The sequence below is a fragment of the Onychomys torridus genome, chromosome 10 (assembly GCF_903995425.1).
Source record: "Onychomys torridus chromosome 10, mOncTor1.1, whole genome shotgun sequence".
Lineage (NCBI taxonomy): Eukaryota > Metazoa > Chordata > Mammalia > Rodentia > Cricetidae > Onychomys > Onychomys torridus.
In genome coordinates, this window is record NC_050452.1 from 59,314,298 (window position 1) to 59,332,892 (window position 18,595).

Here is an 18,595-nt window from a genome sequence, read left to right on the forward strand (position 1 = left end):
TATCAGGTGTGTCCTGGAGGCTGGGGTGGTAGACACCGGAGCAAGAGGGCCTGAAAGAGAATGGTTCTGTCATCTGTAGGGGTCCCTGCAGAGGTAGCTGTAGGTACTGTCTGTACTTGTATTTTATAGCTTTTTCTATGTTATGATGTCTTTAAAGATGGCACTTTTAAGAAAGTTGGTGACATTTTAGAGGATTTGGTTTCTGTTAATTGGAGACACACCTAAGGAAACTCGATTTCTGAATGGAGTATAAAAGTATTTCCAAAGCAGGAGACTCACTTTACAAAAGATTCTGCTAGAACGTATTTCCCTATTTAAGTTGGACATGTGTGGCATTTCTTGACATTTGCTTTGGAAACAAAAGGTGATTTTGATATATTAGAAGAAAAAGAAAGACTTCAACATTTCATTACAGAAGGCCAGAAGGAAAAGCATGTGTGCTATCCTCCTTGTCAGGACCAAAACCCATCGGCACCACTGCAAACATCTCCACATAGCCGAGCACATAATGATGTCTTCTTAGACATCATTAATGACACTTCTCCAGGTTCTTCTGATGATGTAGAATTTGTATAGCTTTACTGGGTGCTGTGATTCCATAAATGTCTTTTTTTACACATAAAGCTAAATGTTAAGAAGCAATGTTAGGTTAAATGGTTCCTCAAACTGTTTGTATGTATGTGTATTTATAGTATATGTTCGGTTAGCAGTATTTTAAAATGTGAAACATTTGAATGTCCCCTTTTGTACAGCTGGACTTAACCTGTAGGTGCCAGTGAGATCCCTGCTGCCAGTGTTCCAAACCTAATGTTCACGCTCCTCTTTTTCCCAACAGCTTGATTCGGATCAGTCTCAAGAGCTGGCACATGCTTGTGAACTTATGCTTTCATATTTTCCTGACCTGCGTGGTCTTCGTGGGAGGAATAACCCAGACCAGAAATGCCAGTGTCTGTCAAGCAGTAAGTCAAACTTGAAAGGTTTTAGGATGGAAAAATATTATGATTCTAGAAAATAACTATTTCGTTAACTGTAAAACAAAAAACTTGTTTCTCTGGAGTCTTACCTTTACCTGCAGCCCAGCCTCATGTCTGCCCACTAAGTAATCTAGCAGTGTTCTTGAAGTTTTGATTACCTATTCCCAGCTTAATGACCAGCTCTAAAAGCTTGTTTCGGTCCTTGGCAATTGCCTATTATCTGTCAAGTCCATTACAATGCTTAACAGTTTGTTTACATGTTTATAAAGTCCCAGCTTTGAATAAAAGAGAAATGGCATTTCATTTTTCTGACAGATTTTAAATAACTTAATCCACTGATGAAAACAAGAGTTACTGGGTAATACAAAGAAACCCATTATTAGGTTTGGTAAATGTAAAGAATTAAATGTTTAACTCTTGTTTTTCAGTTATCACCTCTGCCCTTCGGATATGACATTGTTAACCTTCTTCTCTGCCCCGTAAGAACAGGAGATAACGTAGCTTTATTTCCTTATTTGTACATTGCTTGCCTAAGAATAAGAAGCATAATACAACAGTCAGGACTTGAGTGTGTGGATTTACGTCACGGTTCTACCTACGTCACGGTTCTACCACTTGTTGGCTGTGTTGGTGGGGGCAGGTTGTTGACTTGTTTTGAAGTTGTCACCTAAACCATAGCATGGGAGAGCTACAGTGTACAGGTGTGCCATAGTGGGCTACTTGTGTGTCTGATCTCGGGAACTTCCTCCTTCGTGTAACTCTGTGAACGTCCCCTCTGTCCCCACCAAACAGCTGCTCCCACACTCATGTTCCTCCACCAGCTAGAGGTTTCTCTCCTCCTGCTTCACTGTGCTTGACTGCTGGGGTTATGTAACAGTTTATAATTGTTTATATTGTATAATGTCCTTACAGTTTATGTTGTGGAATATGACATAATGTCCTTCTTTATTATGATCGAATAATACTTCATGTTAGATCCTTTGTGTATTCATTATAAACAGGAATCGTTTCCACCCCTTGTCTCTTTTAAAGCTACAGTGAACATAGATTATAAATATCAATTTGAAATCCTGATTCTCATAGTCAGTGTGTCTATCTCATTTCTTTCTTTTTTTCTTTTTTCAAATTGCTACCGATGAAACTGACGTAGCTTGTGAATTTACTGTTTTTTTTTAAATTTGTTTTATTTTTTAATTTTATAATTTAATTTTACATATCAGCCACGGATTCCCCTGTCCTCCCTTCTCCCGCCCTTCCCCTAATCCACTCCCCATTCCCATCTCCTCCAGGACAAGGACTCCCCTGGGGATTCAGTTCAGCCTGGTAGATTCAGATGAGGCAGGTCCAGTCCCATCCTCCCTTCACCCAGGCTTCGCAAAGTGTCCCAGCATAGGCCCCAGGCTCCAAAAAGCCAGCTCATGCACTAAGGACAGGTCCAGATCCCATTGCCTGCAGGCCTCCCAAATAGTTCAAGCTAATCAGCTGTTTCACTTATCCAGAGGGCCTGATCCAGCTACATGGGGGCTCCTCGGCTATTGGTTCATAGTTATGTGTTTCCATTAGTTTGGCTATTTGTCCCTGTGCTTTTTCCAATCATGGTCTCAACAATTGTTGCTCATACAATCCCTCCTCTTTCTCGCCAATTGAACTCCCAGAGCTCCACCTGGGGCCTGGCCGTGGATCTCTTCATCCACTTCCATCAGTTATTGGATGAGAGTTCCAGCACGACAGTTAGGTTGTTTGGTCATCCAATCACCAGACTAGGTCAGTTCTGGCTTTCTCTCAACCATTGCCAGTAGACTACAGTGGAGGTATCATTGTGGATTTCTGGGCACCTCTCTAGCACTTTGCTTCTTCCTATTCTCATGTGGTCTTCATTTATCATGGTCTCTCTTTCCTTGTTCTCCCTTTCTGTTCTTGATCTAGCTGGGATCTCCCGCTCCTCTAAGCTCTCTTTCCCCCCGACCCTTGCCCTTCATTACCCCCTCACCCCATGTCCAGTTTCCTCATGTAGATCTCATCCTCATCTTCTGTCATTGGGCATGCCTATGTTTTTCTTAGGGTCTTGTTATCTAGGCAGCCTCCCTGGAGTTGTGAGTAGCAGTCTAGTCATCCTGTGTTTTACATCTAGTACCCACCTATGAGTGAATACATACCATGTTTGTCTTTCTGAGTCTGGGCTATCCCACTCAGGATGATTTTTTTTCTAGATCCATCCATTTGTCTGCAAACCTCATGATGTCTTTGTTTGTCTCTGCTGAGTAGTACTCCATTGTGTATATGTAGAGACCAGCCCCAGCTCCCATCCAGCACAGAGCTCCCATCTGGACCAGAGGTGAGAGACTGGGTTTATACCCAGGGAGGCCTGTCCCTAGATCCCATCCCTGGGCCCCAGCCATTCCCAGGGAAGACCTGCCCAACATGTCCCCAGTTGCCATCCAGCAGTCAGGGCTCCTGAAGGAAGGTTCTCCTCCAAGACCCCCCAGCAGACCCTACTGTCTATCTCATTTCTGACCTGCAAATTAAGGTAATAATTGAATTGTTGGGTGATGTGACTGTGTATGTTAAAAAACAAAAATAATTCACACATGTATTACTAGAAATGACATGAAAGTTTAGAAGAGACTAAATATGACTTTAACGTACAACAATCTCCTGCCTGATATTTGGTTACTTTCTTATTGCTGCCATAAGACACCATGACCAGCTGGGCATAACAGCTCACACCTTTAATGCTAGCACTTGGGAGGCAGAGACAGGCAGATCTCTGTGAGTTCAAAGCCACCAGCCAAAAAAAAAAGACACTGTGACCGAGGCAATTTTGCAATAGACAGCATTTACTATGGGGCTCACTGTACCGGGATGGCAGCTATATAGGCAAACAATGGCACTGGAGATGAGTGGGATGTCCAGAATAATCAGCTCAAGTTGGACTAGAAGGATTTCCGGTGGTTAGATAAAAGGTAGTATTCCCCAGGAACTTAAGAAACAAGTTCCTGGCTGCCACAAGGAATCATTTCCCTTGTCTCTGGCAGAAGGAGCATATGACCATCCAATGGCATATACCTATGGTGGTATATCCAAGCACATGCTGGTATTGAGACACCTCAGTCCTTATTCACAAGTACCTGCTAGACACTTCCAAGTCCCCATGCTGGCCTTCTGGCCCTGCTCACCTCCCCCAGGCTATTTCAACCCCTCTGCCCCCATTTATAATGGCAAGGGTTTTTTCCCTCTGCTCTCTTTGCTCCCTTCTCACACAGATAGCCCAGTCTGTGTCTTTTTCTCTCTGCTCTCATACAGAGCGCTTACATCTAATCCACAAGTATGGCTGATGAACATGTGGACCCCAGCATCCTGTGTACGCTGTTGGTTTGAATACGTTGTAGACATATCACATATCCTGTGAGGCTTCACCTTGTGAAGTAAAAGGTTTGCAAACCTTCACTCTTAGGTTTAATGACCTTGCTCATGTGGGTATAAGTATGCACATGGGTATGAATATTCATGAAGTGTTACATGTAGTAGCTGAAACCTGGGAGCAGCTGAGTGAATGCCTGTCACAGACAGTGAGAAACTTCGGCATGTAGTGAATAGTGAAGAACATGACCAGTGAGGCTGGGGTAAAAGGGCTGAGACATCATATTCACACTGATAGCTCTTTTTATTAAGGTAGAAATGACTAATGTAACCTATTTTCAACAGAGATAGGTAGTTGCAAGAAAATGAAAGAGTTAGATAGAGGGTCATAGTTACCTTGAATTGGGGGCTAAGTGGTTAGATGAGGATTTTATCCTGCTTTTGGATTTTCAGATGATTATTACGTGATGAACACATTTATTAACACAGACAGAGGCCATCCATGCTTGGCCCAATCATGTTGTGTTATGGCCTGTTGGTGATAAGTCCATCATTGCATTCTTGAGAACTAATTGAAAATATTCGTGTGTGTGTGTGTGTGTGTGTGTGTGTGTGTGTGTGTGTGTGTGTGTCCAAGAAGATTCAGTGACTTGAGTTTCAATGGTAGCAGGCTTGTGCTAACTTCTCAGTGAGTGTTATCTGGTACTCCTGCTTGTGTTATTGACACATTAACATCCCGGCTGTGTGATCTGTTTGTGTCAGCCATTCCTCTGCCCTTGAAAGCATCCTTTCGGATAAGAAGTCTCGGCTCAGCACAATACGCAGACAGAAGACAGCTTCTTTGTTCTTGCTCCTTTCCATTCACGTCACTGCTCTGGCTTACAGGGAAGGTGCTATCAGTAACAGTTTTAGAGATACTGTCCCTCATCTCCCACTATCAGGGCTTGCTATAATCCCATAGTGCCTAATTACTCTCCCTTTTCTCAGGACTCTTAAGCTGCCGCTGGATTCTTAACTTCTCTCTAGGTGAGAACTGTATCAGCTTGGTTCGTCCGCATTTATCTAGGAACCCACACAGGGTCTGACCCATAGTAGGTACTCTACAGTCAATTAAAGAAGGAGGAGGAGGAGGAGGAGGAGGAGGAGGAGGAGGAGGAGGAGGAGGAGGAAGCCGCCTGTGTTTTCGGATAGAAATCAGGCCCCAGGAGCATAGTTCCTCTTAGTAGAACCTGTAGCACACATTGGTTCAACTGTCCTCAATTTCATCCCAAAGTGCTCCTTGGTTTCCTGAAGCAGACACATTAGTTTATTCATCAAGGACATGACTAGGAAGAGACCATTGTAAAGATGACCAAATGATGTTTTATAGCGTCTTTACAATGAAAAGGAATGGGATTGCGTGGACTTCCCAGGACCTCAGAACAAATGCCCCAGTTAAAAGTTTATAAAGGAGCTTTCAGTGTGTAGCAGCATTGTTCTGGTATTTATGACTCAAGGCTCCTTGCTTTGCTCTTACATGGTCACAGGATTTGATTGCTTGGTCTGGTAAGAGTGTGTGGAGTGCAGAAACCTGGCGGAGAATTCCAGGTCCTGGTGGGTAGATAGTCATTCCATGCCTGCCTCATCCACTTGTTAGTACCTAGTGGAGGCCTCTGTATTTCTCCTGTAAAGTATGGATTAGGTTGGCTAAATTAGCATGATCCTTATGTTCTTCCAAACTGAGCCCTGCTAGGCATACCTTTCCTCTAAGCACTTGGGAGACAGAGCTGGGTGGTTCTCCAGTTCAAGGCCAGGCTGGTCTACAGAGTTAGTTCCAGGCCAGCACAGTGAGACCCTGTCTCTATGTAACAAGAGTTTCAGCACCAGATATATAAACTGAGCACATGACTGCTCCAAGCTGTGGGTGAAGAGAAGAATTTTATTGTTGATATGAAGGAAAAGTCCAGAGTTGAGGGAGAAAGTACACTGAACATGGCCAGCAGAGTGGACTTGGCCATGAGAGGAGAGAGAGAAGAGTAGGTTGAGATAACAGGAGAAAGCGAGTGTTCGCAAAGGCAACCAGGAGAGGGGACCAAGAGAGGAAGATTAAAGAGAGCATCAGGAGAGCACATGGCTGACATGGCAGGGCTATGTAGGAATGAGAAGTTGCGGGGAGGGAAGCCCACTGGCTGGAGAAGTTTAGAGTAGAGGGTCCAGTAAGAAGAGCCACAGGTGGTTGTGACACTGAGAAAGCCAGTCCAGCATGTGCTGTGGTATGTTAAAGGCATCACAGTTAGCCATTTTCTTTTGGACCTCACTGTCTCAAAGTGGACCCACCACCCAGTCACTGAGCCCTCATGTGTTCATTTTTAGGTGCCAAATTGCATATGTATGTCATTTACACAGCGATCTCTCTTCCCTCTTTCAGGAGTCATATTCATTATCCACAGGATTCTGTCCCACGGTGATTGGTAGAGAGTGTTAGAGGTGCCAGCTGCCGGCTTCCTAAGTCACTTCCTATTTTCTGCTGCCTTTTACTGGTTTTCAGAAGGAGCTGGAGGAAGCAAAGAGGCAGAGTTGGGAGGTAGAAAAGGCCCGGCTCAGGGTTGGCGGGAATCTGTGTTCCAGTTCACCATGTTCCACTGAGTAATTGCTGGATTGTTCATTTTCTGCCTTTGATTTTCTTAGCCGTGTATTAAGGGAGTTGGCTGGACCTTGTTTGGTTGCTCTACTGTTCCGTGATTAAATCTACAAATAGAGTACCAGCTGCCCTTCTCCAGTGTCCTTTTATATCTGTAATCTGGGGAATTGCTGTGCTGGCACGGGAGAACCAGAAGGGAAAATCTAATCAGGAAACAGGAAGAGCTATCTACTTGCAACTGTGCCTTTAACTTTTCTGTTAACCCTAGGAGGTACCTTTTGCTCATTTTCTAAGTATGTAAACTGAATTGTGTAGAGTTAAAGTGCCCTGAATCACTAGTGGTGTTATACAGCAGAGACATAATTAAAATGCTGAACTGTTAGATCTGACCACCACAACCCCCCTCCATTACTGTGCTCTGCTGAGGCCCAGGGCCTTGTAGACTGTCACACTTGAGTGTGAAGAGCCTGTTGGCTTGCTAGGGGACCTTTTGTCTTGCTGTTCCCAGTTAGTAGTGCTGACTTCATGGGGATGCCAGGAGCATTAAGGCAGATAACTTACAGAAATATTTTTGTGGGCATATGACTATCACTTACTACTGGAAGCTGTTTATTTTATTTTATTTTATTGGTTCTTCAAGATGGGGTTTCTCTGTATAACGTTTGGAGCATGTTCTGTAGACCAGGCTGACCTCAAATTTACAAGATCCACCTCCCTCTGTCTCCTGAGTGCGTGGGTTAAAGGTGTCCATCGCCACCACCCAGCCTGGAAGCTGTTTCTTATGATTTTTGCCTGTTCACATATGATTCTATTCATCATACAGGGTATTTTTTTTTTTTTTTTGGCAAAGTTGTTTCTACTGCAGTGTATACTGCAGTGACTTAGTTTGGAAAAAGTATTTAAGAGTTTATGTTACTATATAAGAGGGTCTTACTCCTTTTTATGTAAGTTTTAGTTATATTGTAAATTATGTGTAGGCATATGTATCTGTCTATGCGTAGGTGCCTATGAGTGCTGATGTCCAGAGGCCAGAGTCATTGGATCCTCTGGAACTGGAGTTGCACATAGCTGTGAACCATCCAACATGGATGCTGCTTCCTCTGCAAGAGCAGGATACCCTTTTAACCTGTGCTCCATCTTCCAGCCCTGAGGCTCATACTTTTATACCTACATGTAGTGTGGAAATAATTGTCCTTTCTTCCCCCCATTGCTTGTGTGTGTGTGTGTGTACACGTGTCCCCCTGTTTACAGAAGCCCAAAGTTGACAATGAGTGTCTTCCTGTTTCACTTTCTACTTTATTTATTGAGGTGGGGTCTTTCTCAGCGCCTGAAGCTCGCTGATGTGGCTACATGGTCTAACTAGCCCACTTGCTCTAAGGATCCCTCTCTCCTGAGTGCTGGGATTGTTGGTGGCTGCCATGCCTACCCAGCTTTCCTGTGGGTTCTGGAAATCTGAACTCTGGTCCTCAAACTTGCAGGGTGCTTCTCTCTGGTCCAAGATACTTTTCTTCAGGAATGATGTATTACATTTTAATAAGTCCTTTACATGCCTCATGGATTACTTATTTCTAAACTGTTTGGAAAATTTCCAGGCTCTGACTTCTTTGGAAGTGTGATCACAAGATTGTATTTTATGCGCTGCCCAAGTGGTGGATAGAAAGTACCACATAACAAGGGAGCCTCTCTCCTGGATCTCAGTTCTATTTTCCTGGTTCTTGTGGGTTGATGATTTGTTATGTGACTTTCTGAACGTCTCTATTTTCATGATCATTTTAGTGGAAGGTATTCTGAAGAACAAACACTTTTTTTTTTTTTTTTAAATTTAGAAATGCCATAGAAAACACAAAGGTTAACTCTCGGAGATTTTCTCCTTAGGAAAAGTATCTGCCTTGCCCCTGTTTTGAAATATTTATAACTTACTGTATTTAACAGTACTACTTCTTCAGAGATAGAACCTATCAGTTTGCATACAAACTCAGTGATTCCTCTTGAATTTACTGGTTTCTATGGAACAACAAATTTACTTCTGCTGTTTTTACTGAAGGTGCTTCATATGACTTCGGATGGCACAAAGGGGTGTGTCATTTTTATCTGTGAACTTTTCTTTCCTAGAAACTCAGCAAAACTGATGGGAACCAAGGAGCTCTTTCTGTCTGTGGGAGATCGCTGTGAATTCTGACTTTTCTAGTTGAGCTAAGCAGGCTCCACTGTCCCGGCACTTCCGTTCTGCAGGCTGTATTCCGGGCAGGGACTGTCCTGGTTACGAGCTGTTTGGACGTTAGCTGCAGATTGGCTCTTGTTCTTCTGTTGCTGACCTGGATTCAGCAATGTCAGCTGGAGTTTTCTGAGGGGTGGAGAGCTATCTTTTAATGAGATTTTTCTTGATGCTTTTCACTTCTAGAACTTTACCTGTAATAATTGTGTGAGGGAAAAGTACTGATCCAGGATTCGATCCTTAGCACTGTGTGAAATCATGTGAGTGAAATAATCTGTACTTCGGAACCCAGGAGGTTGAGGGGGTAGTAGGAGTTCGGAGTCATCTTCCCCACAGTGACATTAAAGTTAGCCTGGGGAACTTGATGTCCTGTCTCCAAAGTAAGCAAAGAAACAAGAACAATGACCAGTGGAAAAGACAGCAAGTCATTAGTTAAGAAAGCTGGCCATGTTATGTTGTGCTTATCAATCCAGCACTTTGGAAGCTGAGGCAGGAAGATTTCTGCAAGTCAAAGGCCACCCTGGGTTACATAGTGAGTTACAGGCCACCCTGAGTTACAGACTGAGTCTGACACTCTACCCCCACACCATAAAAGAAAACAAGATTATTCTAGATTGTGTCCTTGCTCTGGTTATACAGAGTGCTTATTTTCTTTTTTGAAAAAAGAAAGTTCCAAGCGTCTTGTGTTCCCTTTCATCATCAGCTAGATTTTCATCCTCACCGATGTGACAGGTCATGTGATCAGCATACCACCTGCCATTACTAGCAAATGAATTTATCTGTCTCATATACTGCACTGCAGCTATACTGTCAGGTGCCTAGTGTGCCCTTGGTTTCCTGCCCATTCGGTCTCCAGTGCTGTGTGTGGGTGAAGTCCTGGCACTCAGTCAGAGCCCAGATGGCTTTCTCAAGAACGTACTATGTGCTATTAAGTTCCAATCCCCTTGTCTTCTCTGTTCCTTTTTTCAAAGACAGTTAGAAGACGAACTAACTGATAAATTGCATATTCTGTTACCAACCTCTATTTCTTCATGAGCATGTAAAGGAGTCAATTACAATACACCTTCATATGCTTTTTAATCAGACTCGAGGAAAACATTTCTTCTTTCAATTTTCATATGCTGTCCAATCTTCCTTGTAGGTTGGGATCATTCTTCATTATTCTACCCTTGCCACGGTATTATGGGTCGGAGTCACCGCCAGAAACATCTATAAACAAGTCACTAAGAAAGCTAAGAGGTGCCAGGATCCTGATGAGCCACCTGCTCCCCCACGGCCGATGCTAAGGTATCCCGAACCTTTGTTGTATATGAAATGTTCATTAAGTATTGTATTTGCTTTAGTTGAAGCCCAATCATAAATTGCAACAACAAGAAACACTGGTGTGGATTTTGAGAGGTGAAAGGAAGTACTTGTAAGCTGGACTGACTGGCTCTGAGTGTTGTCAACATCTCCATCTCCACTGTGTGCCTCCAGCTCAGGAGGAATGAGTCGGTTACATGCAGAGCACGGAGGGGGGATTAGCTCTGTTGTCAGCGTTATGAAATGTTAGCTTTTTGAAATTTTTTGAGGTCATGTGTCATTGACCTGAATCTCAAGAATTAATTTATTCTCTCTACAAAAGACAAAATGAGCTTGGAGTTATATATCCTTCCTGCCCACTATAATAAAAAGAATTGTGAATGGGTTGATTGTGCTAGATGAGCAAAAATATCAGTGGTGAGTGAGTTCACAGAAGGCCTCACGTGCACTTGGCTGGCAGCACCCCTTGCCCTTGAGTTGGCAGAATGGGCTCTGGAATACCTGTTCGGGCCTCTTGAAAGTGGAGAATTACACATATAAAGAAGAGCCACTCATTTGGGAGGAGGGCATATGCTGAGCCACTGGCATGAGCCTGGCTTTGGGGTTAAGGTCATGGTAGAGGTGCACTGTAAGTAAGAGAGTGGACAGAGGAAACTGGGAAGTGTAGATTGCTGAGCCTAGGGTCTGTGACCCAGAGGAGCAGGAATTCAGGGCATAGTGTCTGGGGGGTCTTTGAAGTTAATTTTCCAGGGGAGTCTACTTTTATTCACATTAGCGAGACCAAGTGGTCTCCACTTGGTCAGTGGGAGACCAAGTAAATGATTTGAGTCCATCGTGGGGGAGTAGTGCATTTGTTAGACTTACCTACAAGAGCATGGGTGAATGGGACACCAGTGTCACTAACTAGCCCCACCACAGCAGAGCAGAGCTGCATGACTGACATTTCTGTGGAACTGGCAGATGACTGCTTACTGGAGAGTTGTCTCTGCTTTGGGGATTCCTTACTGCCTATCGTCCCTCAGGGAAGGGCCCCCTAAGTTGTGTTAAGTTGTATTAAGTATTGTAATTTCTAGAGTTTCCCGCATCTGATGCCTGCCTCGTCCAGGATGGAGTGTTGCCATCTGGAGCAAAGAGCTGCACAATAGATAGTCTTACTAAAATATGCATAGCTGCGGGAGATTTTTAACTCAGGAGGGGGCCTCACAGTGTCATTTTATGACAGTGTGGCTTTAGTATGGATTATAAATTGGGATGCCTGAAAATAAGAAGTGTCAATGAGTCCCTGGGGTTGTCCCTAAGAGGACTGAAGCCGGAGAGTGTATGCTAGATGTGTGAGGCGGCTTCTGTGGGAACGGCGACTGGTTGGATTGAAGAGTGTGAGGATCAGAAAGCTGAAGGGGTCTGGATGGTTCCAGTGAGCCGGCCACCTCCACAGGTGGTGGTTTCTTCAGCTGCAAACGCTACAGGAAAAGTAACTGTGGTGGAAGGGTGTGGGGGTGAGCACCAGGGAGTTTCCACACGCTGCTGTTACTGCAGCCCTGATAATGAACAAGGTCTAGGGAGAAGTTAGAAGTGTAGCGATCCTGGGTCACGTCTGTTTTCAGTAGATGGGCTGTGGAAGAAATGAAAGCAAACACCAGTTTTCTATCTCCCAGATAGAGCAGGTAACTCCAGAGCCCGTCAGGTTTGCTCACGCAGCCTGGAGAGTCACATTCAAGGATGAGGACAGGTACCTCTGTCACTGTGTGAGAGAACTGAAGAGTGTTGACTTTGCTGAGAGTCTAGCAAATCCCATTTTCCACAGTTCTCCCTGCTAGGTTCTACGAAAAGCACCAGGCATTAAGGAAAAGCATCATGAGATCCAAACCCCAGCACACCCTGCCCCGTTACGATGGCCAACAAGCATTCCCTCTGCTTCCGACTTGTAAGGCTGGTGCTTCCTCCCCTTGCTCTGAGTCTTGGACTTAGTTAAGGCGCCTAGCAGTGCTGCATGCAGGGGCAGCGGCTGCATCACAGGGCTGCTGCATGCAGGGGCAGCGGCTGCATCACCGTAATTGGGAAATGGGGCAGATGACGTAGGTGCTTCCGTGGGTGTGACAGAGAAAGACGGTAGCGAGTACTCCAGGGAAAGACAGGGGATGGAGAAACTGAGGGTGTGTGTTAACAGAGCATGAGAGATGGTGAAGAAGATCCAGTTACGAGTGAGGGACTGGGAACAGGACCCTAAGGAGAGGCAGAGCAGATGTAAGAGGAAGCCTGTTTCCAAGGAAAGCCGATGGGAATTAGTGTGGCAGGAAGAGGAGGACGACAGCTCCTGCCGTTCATTCTCTGTGAGAAGTGGAAGGCGTCGAGCTAGACTTCCAGGGCAGCTCCTGATGTCAGCAAAACGGACATCATAGTTAAGGTGTTTGTAGCTGAGTATGATGAAGAAACGTAGTCTGCAAAAATGATGCAGACACGGTTTTTACGGACCATTCACATTTGGAGCTGCTTTTTGGGAAAGGGCAAATACAGGCTTCTCACTGTCCGGGTTGCAAACTGGGACAGAAAAGCATTTTTAGGGGGTTGGAGAATTCAGAGTCGTCCTAGCTACAGACAGCTTTTCTTGGCAGGATTATCAGTGTCTCGTTTCCCACCGTTCATTTAACAGAGTTTATTTATGATCGTGTTTATATGTTTGAGTGTGCATGGTAGTGTGTGAAAGGCCAGGGGACAGCTTGGACTGTCATCCTCAAGAATAAGGCTAGACCAACTGGCCAGCACGCCCAAGGATCTCTGCTTCCATCTCAACAGCACGGGAATGAGAAGTGTGTGCCCCCACGCCCAGCTTTTCACATGAGTGCCAGGGATTTGGAAGACAGACTCTTTACCAACTGAGCTATCTCTCCATCTTCCCTCAGTTCTGTTTTGGTTTGTTTTTTCAAGACAGGGTTTGTCTTTGTAGCTTTACACCTGTCCTGGATCTCACTTTGTAGTCCAGGCTGGCCTCAAACTCACAGAGATCCACCTGAAAGGCATGTGCCACCACTGCCCGGCCCCCTCAGTTATTATTTTCAGCTTGTCTGCTCCGAGGGGAAAGAGACAGGTTTTTGTACGTGGAAGCTGCTGGGGTCCTGACCCCGCTCCCTACTCTCAGTTTGTGGTAGAGGTCTTAGTTGGGCATGAGCCAGGCTTTAATATATAACCATATTTTATGTGTATGAATCTTAAAAGTTGCTGTGTAATTGACAGTTTTGGTTCATCAGCTGAATTTAATGGAAGCCGCTTTGCCTGAAAACACTTCTTTTACCTAGACCCAAGTGTTCTTCTGCCTGGCCACAGGGTGGCAGCAGCTGATCAGCTTTTCCTCAGCTCAGAGCCTCTGAAAAAGAAACAAGCAAACAACAAAAGCATGGCACAACAAAAACATCAACAACAAAAACAAAAACAAAAAAAAAAATTAAAAATGGGGGGTCATTTAAAAAAGCGATTACTGAACGTTGTCTCCATGTGTTACTGGAATGAGAGTAGTTAATCTTCGCAGAATGACCTGTGCAGTGTTCAGATGTTGGAGTAAGTCTATCTGCCGTATAGACGGGTAATGAGCCACTGTCCCTCCTAGGTTCTACCTGATTGGTGGCGGGATCCCCATCATCGTGTGCGGTATCACTGCGGCAGCGAACATCAAGAACTACGGCAGCCGGCCGGGTGCACCCTAGTGAGTACCGCGTGTCCTCTGTACCTTTGACCCTCTGCTTCTTGAGCACTTTGTAGGCACCACAGCCGGTGGCAAGCTCCTAAGCTCTGTTGAAACACAGTGTCTAAGCTGCTTCCTTCCCCATGTTCTCTCCTAGTTGCTGGATGGCCTGGGAACCGTCCTTGGGGGCCTTCTACGGACCTGCCAGCTTCATCACTTTCGTGAACTGTATGTACTTTCTGAGCATATTTATTCAGTTGAAAAGACACCCCGAGCGCAAATATGAGCTCAAGGAGCCCACAGAAGAGCAACAGAGATTGGCAGCCAACGAAAACGGTGAGATCAACCATCAGGACTCCATGTCTTTGTCTCTCATCTCTACATCCACGTTGGAAAATGAGCACAGCTTTCAGTCTCAGCTCTTGGGAGCCAGCCTGACTTTGCTCTCGTATGTGGCCTTGTGGATGTTTGGGGCCATGGCTGTGTCACTGTATTACCCTTTGGACTTGGTTTTTAGCTTCTTTTTCGGAGCCACTTGTTTAAGTTTTAGTGCCTTCATTGTGGTGCACCATTGCGTGAACAGGGAGGACGTGAGACTCGCGTGGATCACGATGTGCTGCCCAGGGCGGAGCTCCTACTCAGTGCAAGTCAACGTCCAGCCCCCCAACTCGAGTGGGACTAACGGAGAGGCGCCAAAGTGCACCAACAGCAGTGCAGAGTCTTCGTGCACAAACAAAAGTGCATCCAGCTTCAAAAACTCCTCCCAGGGCTGCAAGCTAACAAACTTGCAGGCTGCTGCAGCACAGTACCACAGCAATGCCTTACCTGTGAACGCCACACCCCAGCTTGATAACAGTCTCACAGAACACTCGATGGACAACGACATCAAAATGCACGTGGCTCCTTTAGACGTGCAGTTTCGAACAAACATGCACCCAAACCGCCATCATAAAAACCGAAGTAAAGGACACCGGGCCAGCAGACTCACAGTCCTGCGAGAGTATGCCTACGATGTCCCGACAAGTGTGGAAGGAAGCATGCAGAATGGCTTACCAAAAAGCCGGCCAGGAAACAATGAAGGGCATTCGAGGAGTCGGAGAGCGTATTTAGCCTACAGAGAGAGACAGTACAACCCACCCCAACCAGATAGCAGTGATGCTTGTAGCACACTTCCCAAAAGTAGCCGAAATGTTGAAAAGCCCGTTTCAACTAGTAGTAAGAAAGATGCACCAAGGAAGCCGCCTGCAGCCGACCTTGAAAGTCAGCAGAAATCTTACGGGCTGAACTTAGCGGTTCAGAACGGACCAGTTAAAAGCAATGGGCAGGAAGGACCCTTGCTAGCTACTGATAGTACCGGTAATGTTAGGACTGGATTATGGAAACATGAGACAACTGTGTAGCATTGCAGGGCTTCCCAGACAGAAGTTGATGCAAACTGTGATACTCACATTCCTTTAAGCTATGAACTCTTAGAAACAAACTGTTTACAGTCACCTTAGGGTTTTAAAACTGTTCCAAATATGCTTGTGAGTCTTGGTATTTTCTTATTTTATATTCCTAAATTGTCACCCACCCCCACCCCTAAGAATTTAAAAATCCTTTCAAACCTTGTTTTATTTGTTAAAGCACCAATAAGATATTTTGGAAGTTGAGAACTATAATTTCTTAGAATCTGTTATATTTACATTTCAGGCTTGTATTTAATGAAATAAATAGGAGTTTGTTTTTGTGCTGGTGGTTTTCTTTTATGTTGTAAAAAGCATTTTAGGAGCTGGTGAGATGGCCCCATGGGTTAAAGGTGTTGGCCGGTTTTGTGAGTTGTAAACTTAGCACCCGTAGGGTGGAAGGAGAAAAGTCTCATAAGTGGTCCCTTGGCCTCCATATGTGCCTCCATGCTCACATATACATACACATAAATCAATAGACAAACAAACAAATAAATGCATTTTAAGAGCATTTTTAGCTCATTTTAATAAAGTTTGTGTAGTGGTGTCTTTTCAAGGTAAATCAGGCATAAAAAATCAGTCGAACTGTTCGCTTAACTGTAATGATTATCACATTCATGTCTAAGGGATTTCTGAGGTGATGTGTAGCATGAATCTTAAAGGTACTTGTTAATAAAATCAAACCCGAGGCCAGTTATTGGGGTGAATGCTGGAAGATCAAAGAGACAGAACAAGCCACAGCTACCTCACCTCACCAGTTCCTCAGCTGGTCTTGTTTCCTCAGACTGGATGCCTCTTGAGTCCTCATCCAGAATGGATCTCAGCTGACCTGTGCTGCTCCAAAGCCTAAAAGCTTAACCAGCCAAATACTGAACCAGCCAAAAGCTTCTAGTTTCTGCTCTTCACGCCTTATATAATCTTTCTTTCTGCCATCACTCCCTGGGATTAAAGGCTGGGTTTCTGGGATTGATGGCGTGGGTCACCATACTTGGCTCTTTCTAATGTGGCCTTGAACTCAGAGATCCATAGGTATTTCTGTCTCTGGAATGCTAGGATTAAAGGCGTGTGCTACCACTGCCCATCCTCATGTTTAATATTGTGGCTGTTCTGTCTCTGACCCCCAGATAAGTTTATTTCGGGGAATACACAATATTTCAGGGAACACAATACCACCACAGTGATGTTTCAAAAATTCAGTTTTCAATGTTACTAGGGTTTAAAAGATCTCACAGAATGGTTTTTAAGAATGGGAATAGTATAGAAACCTGTGTGTAAATCACGTAATTTTGCCATATCACTTTTATCCTATTGATGCTATTTCCCATAGCTTCTCAATGATTGATATTTGAGTTAAACTTTTTTTTTAATCTTCCCTTCCCTTACTTCCTTTCTTCTCATGTAAAGGTCTCATGTATCTCATGCTAATGACTTCCAAAGTGCTATATACCTGAGCATAACCTTGAACTCCTATTCTTTCCCCACCTCCCAATTGCTGACATGGCAGATGTTTACCTCCAGGTCCTGTTTATATGGTGCTGATAGTCAAACTCAGGGCTTTGTACATGCTGGGCAAGTATTCTACCAACTGAGTCACATCCATGGCCTTGAGCATAACTTTCTTAGCGGTTGTTTTGGTGTGCCTGATGATCCTGCACTTGTGAGGTTTCTTGAATACACAGGAAGCTCACATAGGTTCACATTTTCTCCAGAGTCTCGTAGATTGGCTCTATATGGATTTACGCTTTGTGCTTAATGGAAAGTGTTCTTTGCTACATGCTAAAGTACTGGCCTTTATATTCCATCCCAATGGGAAACAATTCTGTTACAGAAAAATCATTAGTTGTCAGAGTTCTGTGGGCCTTAACCATTCAGATGCCCAGTCTTACCAGGTAAAAATGTCACAAAGCTTAGCCACAGGAGTCTCAAGGTTTGAATCCCGTCAGACTCAACAGCACGTGTTCAAGAAATACTAAAAGAAGCAAGCAGCTTAACAGTGTCGCGCTCACTGTGGGCATCCTCAGCCTCATTCCAGACCAACCACTCAGTGCCATGATGTTCTTTTTATTCATGGCGTGCTGCCCGAGAAACAACTGATTTTGGTTTGCAATAATAAAACTGACAGTTCTGTTTAAACCTTTATTTCGTGTGATGTGAGCTTTTGAGAGTCTTTCTGGCGGGGAAACAAGGCAGGCAGCCAGTAGATTGCTGATGGTACACTCTGTCTACTTTTCAGCCAAGTGTTGGAGAACTAAAGTAGCCACAGAGCAAAGTGAATGGTTCTTATTCCAAGTCTTGTTTCTCTGCCATCCCTCAGTGCGTGAGTTTAGTTCTCAGCCCATTTTTCTGTGCTGCTGCTCAGCTCTGCTCGTGACAAGAACTTCACCATTGTTCCTTCTCTCCCTCTCCATAAGAAACAAGAGGGAATTCACTTGCTGAAAGTGTTCTGTTTGGTGGGAGTTACTAATTTAAACAACTTTCCCCAAGTAACAGGCAGGAGGGATTATAAAAGAAATTATACAGTTGGAGAAAATGAAGCCTCTACTTTCTAAATTTGGTTTTATTTTTTTATTTTTTGAGCCAGGTTGCCATGTAGTCCAGGTTCACTTTGAGTTCTGCATGTAGCTAAGGATGACCTTGGGTGCCTGCTCCTCCTGCCTCCATCTTCCAAGTAGTGGGAAGATTTCACTATGGAGTGACTGTCTGGTCCCTGTACTCAGTGCTCAAATACACAGGCCTTAGTGGGGAGAGTTGTTACCACATGGAAAGCAATGAGTGATGGCTTTCTGCGTCCTTTGTATTTGATAGAATTAAAATTTGATGTTCGTGTATAGGGTATGAATAATGCATTCCGTTTACCCCAACCTTTCTCATTCATGATTTATGGATTGTTGCTGGCAGAAGTTCCTGTACTTTTCATAGACTTGTAACCTATTAACAGGTATTTCAGTCTTAGAGGTCAGCACTTCATTAAAAGAATTTGACAACGAGATTCACAAATTTCTG

The 18,595-nt window shown here is 44.4% G+C and overlaps 1 protein-coding gene across 1 annotated transcript in view; it reads left to right on the top strand.

The window, feature by feature from the left end:
- Positions 1-15,876, top strand: part of Adgra3 (adhesion G protein-coupled receptor A3) — a 105,341-nt gene extending 89,465 nt beyond the window's left edge. Inside the window, exons 16-19 of the mRNA XM_036201455.1 lie at positions 836-959; positions 10,311-10,456; positions 14,073-14,168; positions 14,305-15,876. Coding sequence (XP_036057348.1) covers positions 836-959; positions 10,311-10,456; positions 14,073-14,168; positions 14,305-15,547 — 1,609 coding nt within the window. The 3' untranslated portion in view covers positions 15,548-15,876. The remainder of the gene's footprint in view (positions 1-835; positions 960-10,310; positions 10,457-14,072; positions 14,169-14,304) is intronic.
- Positions 15,877-18,595: the final 2,719 nt, after the last annotated feature.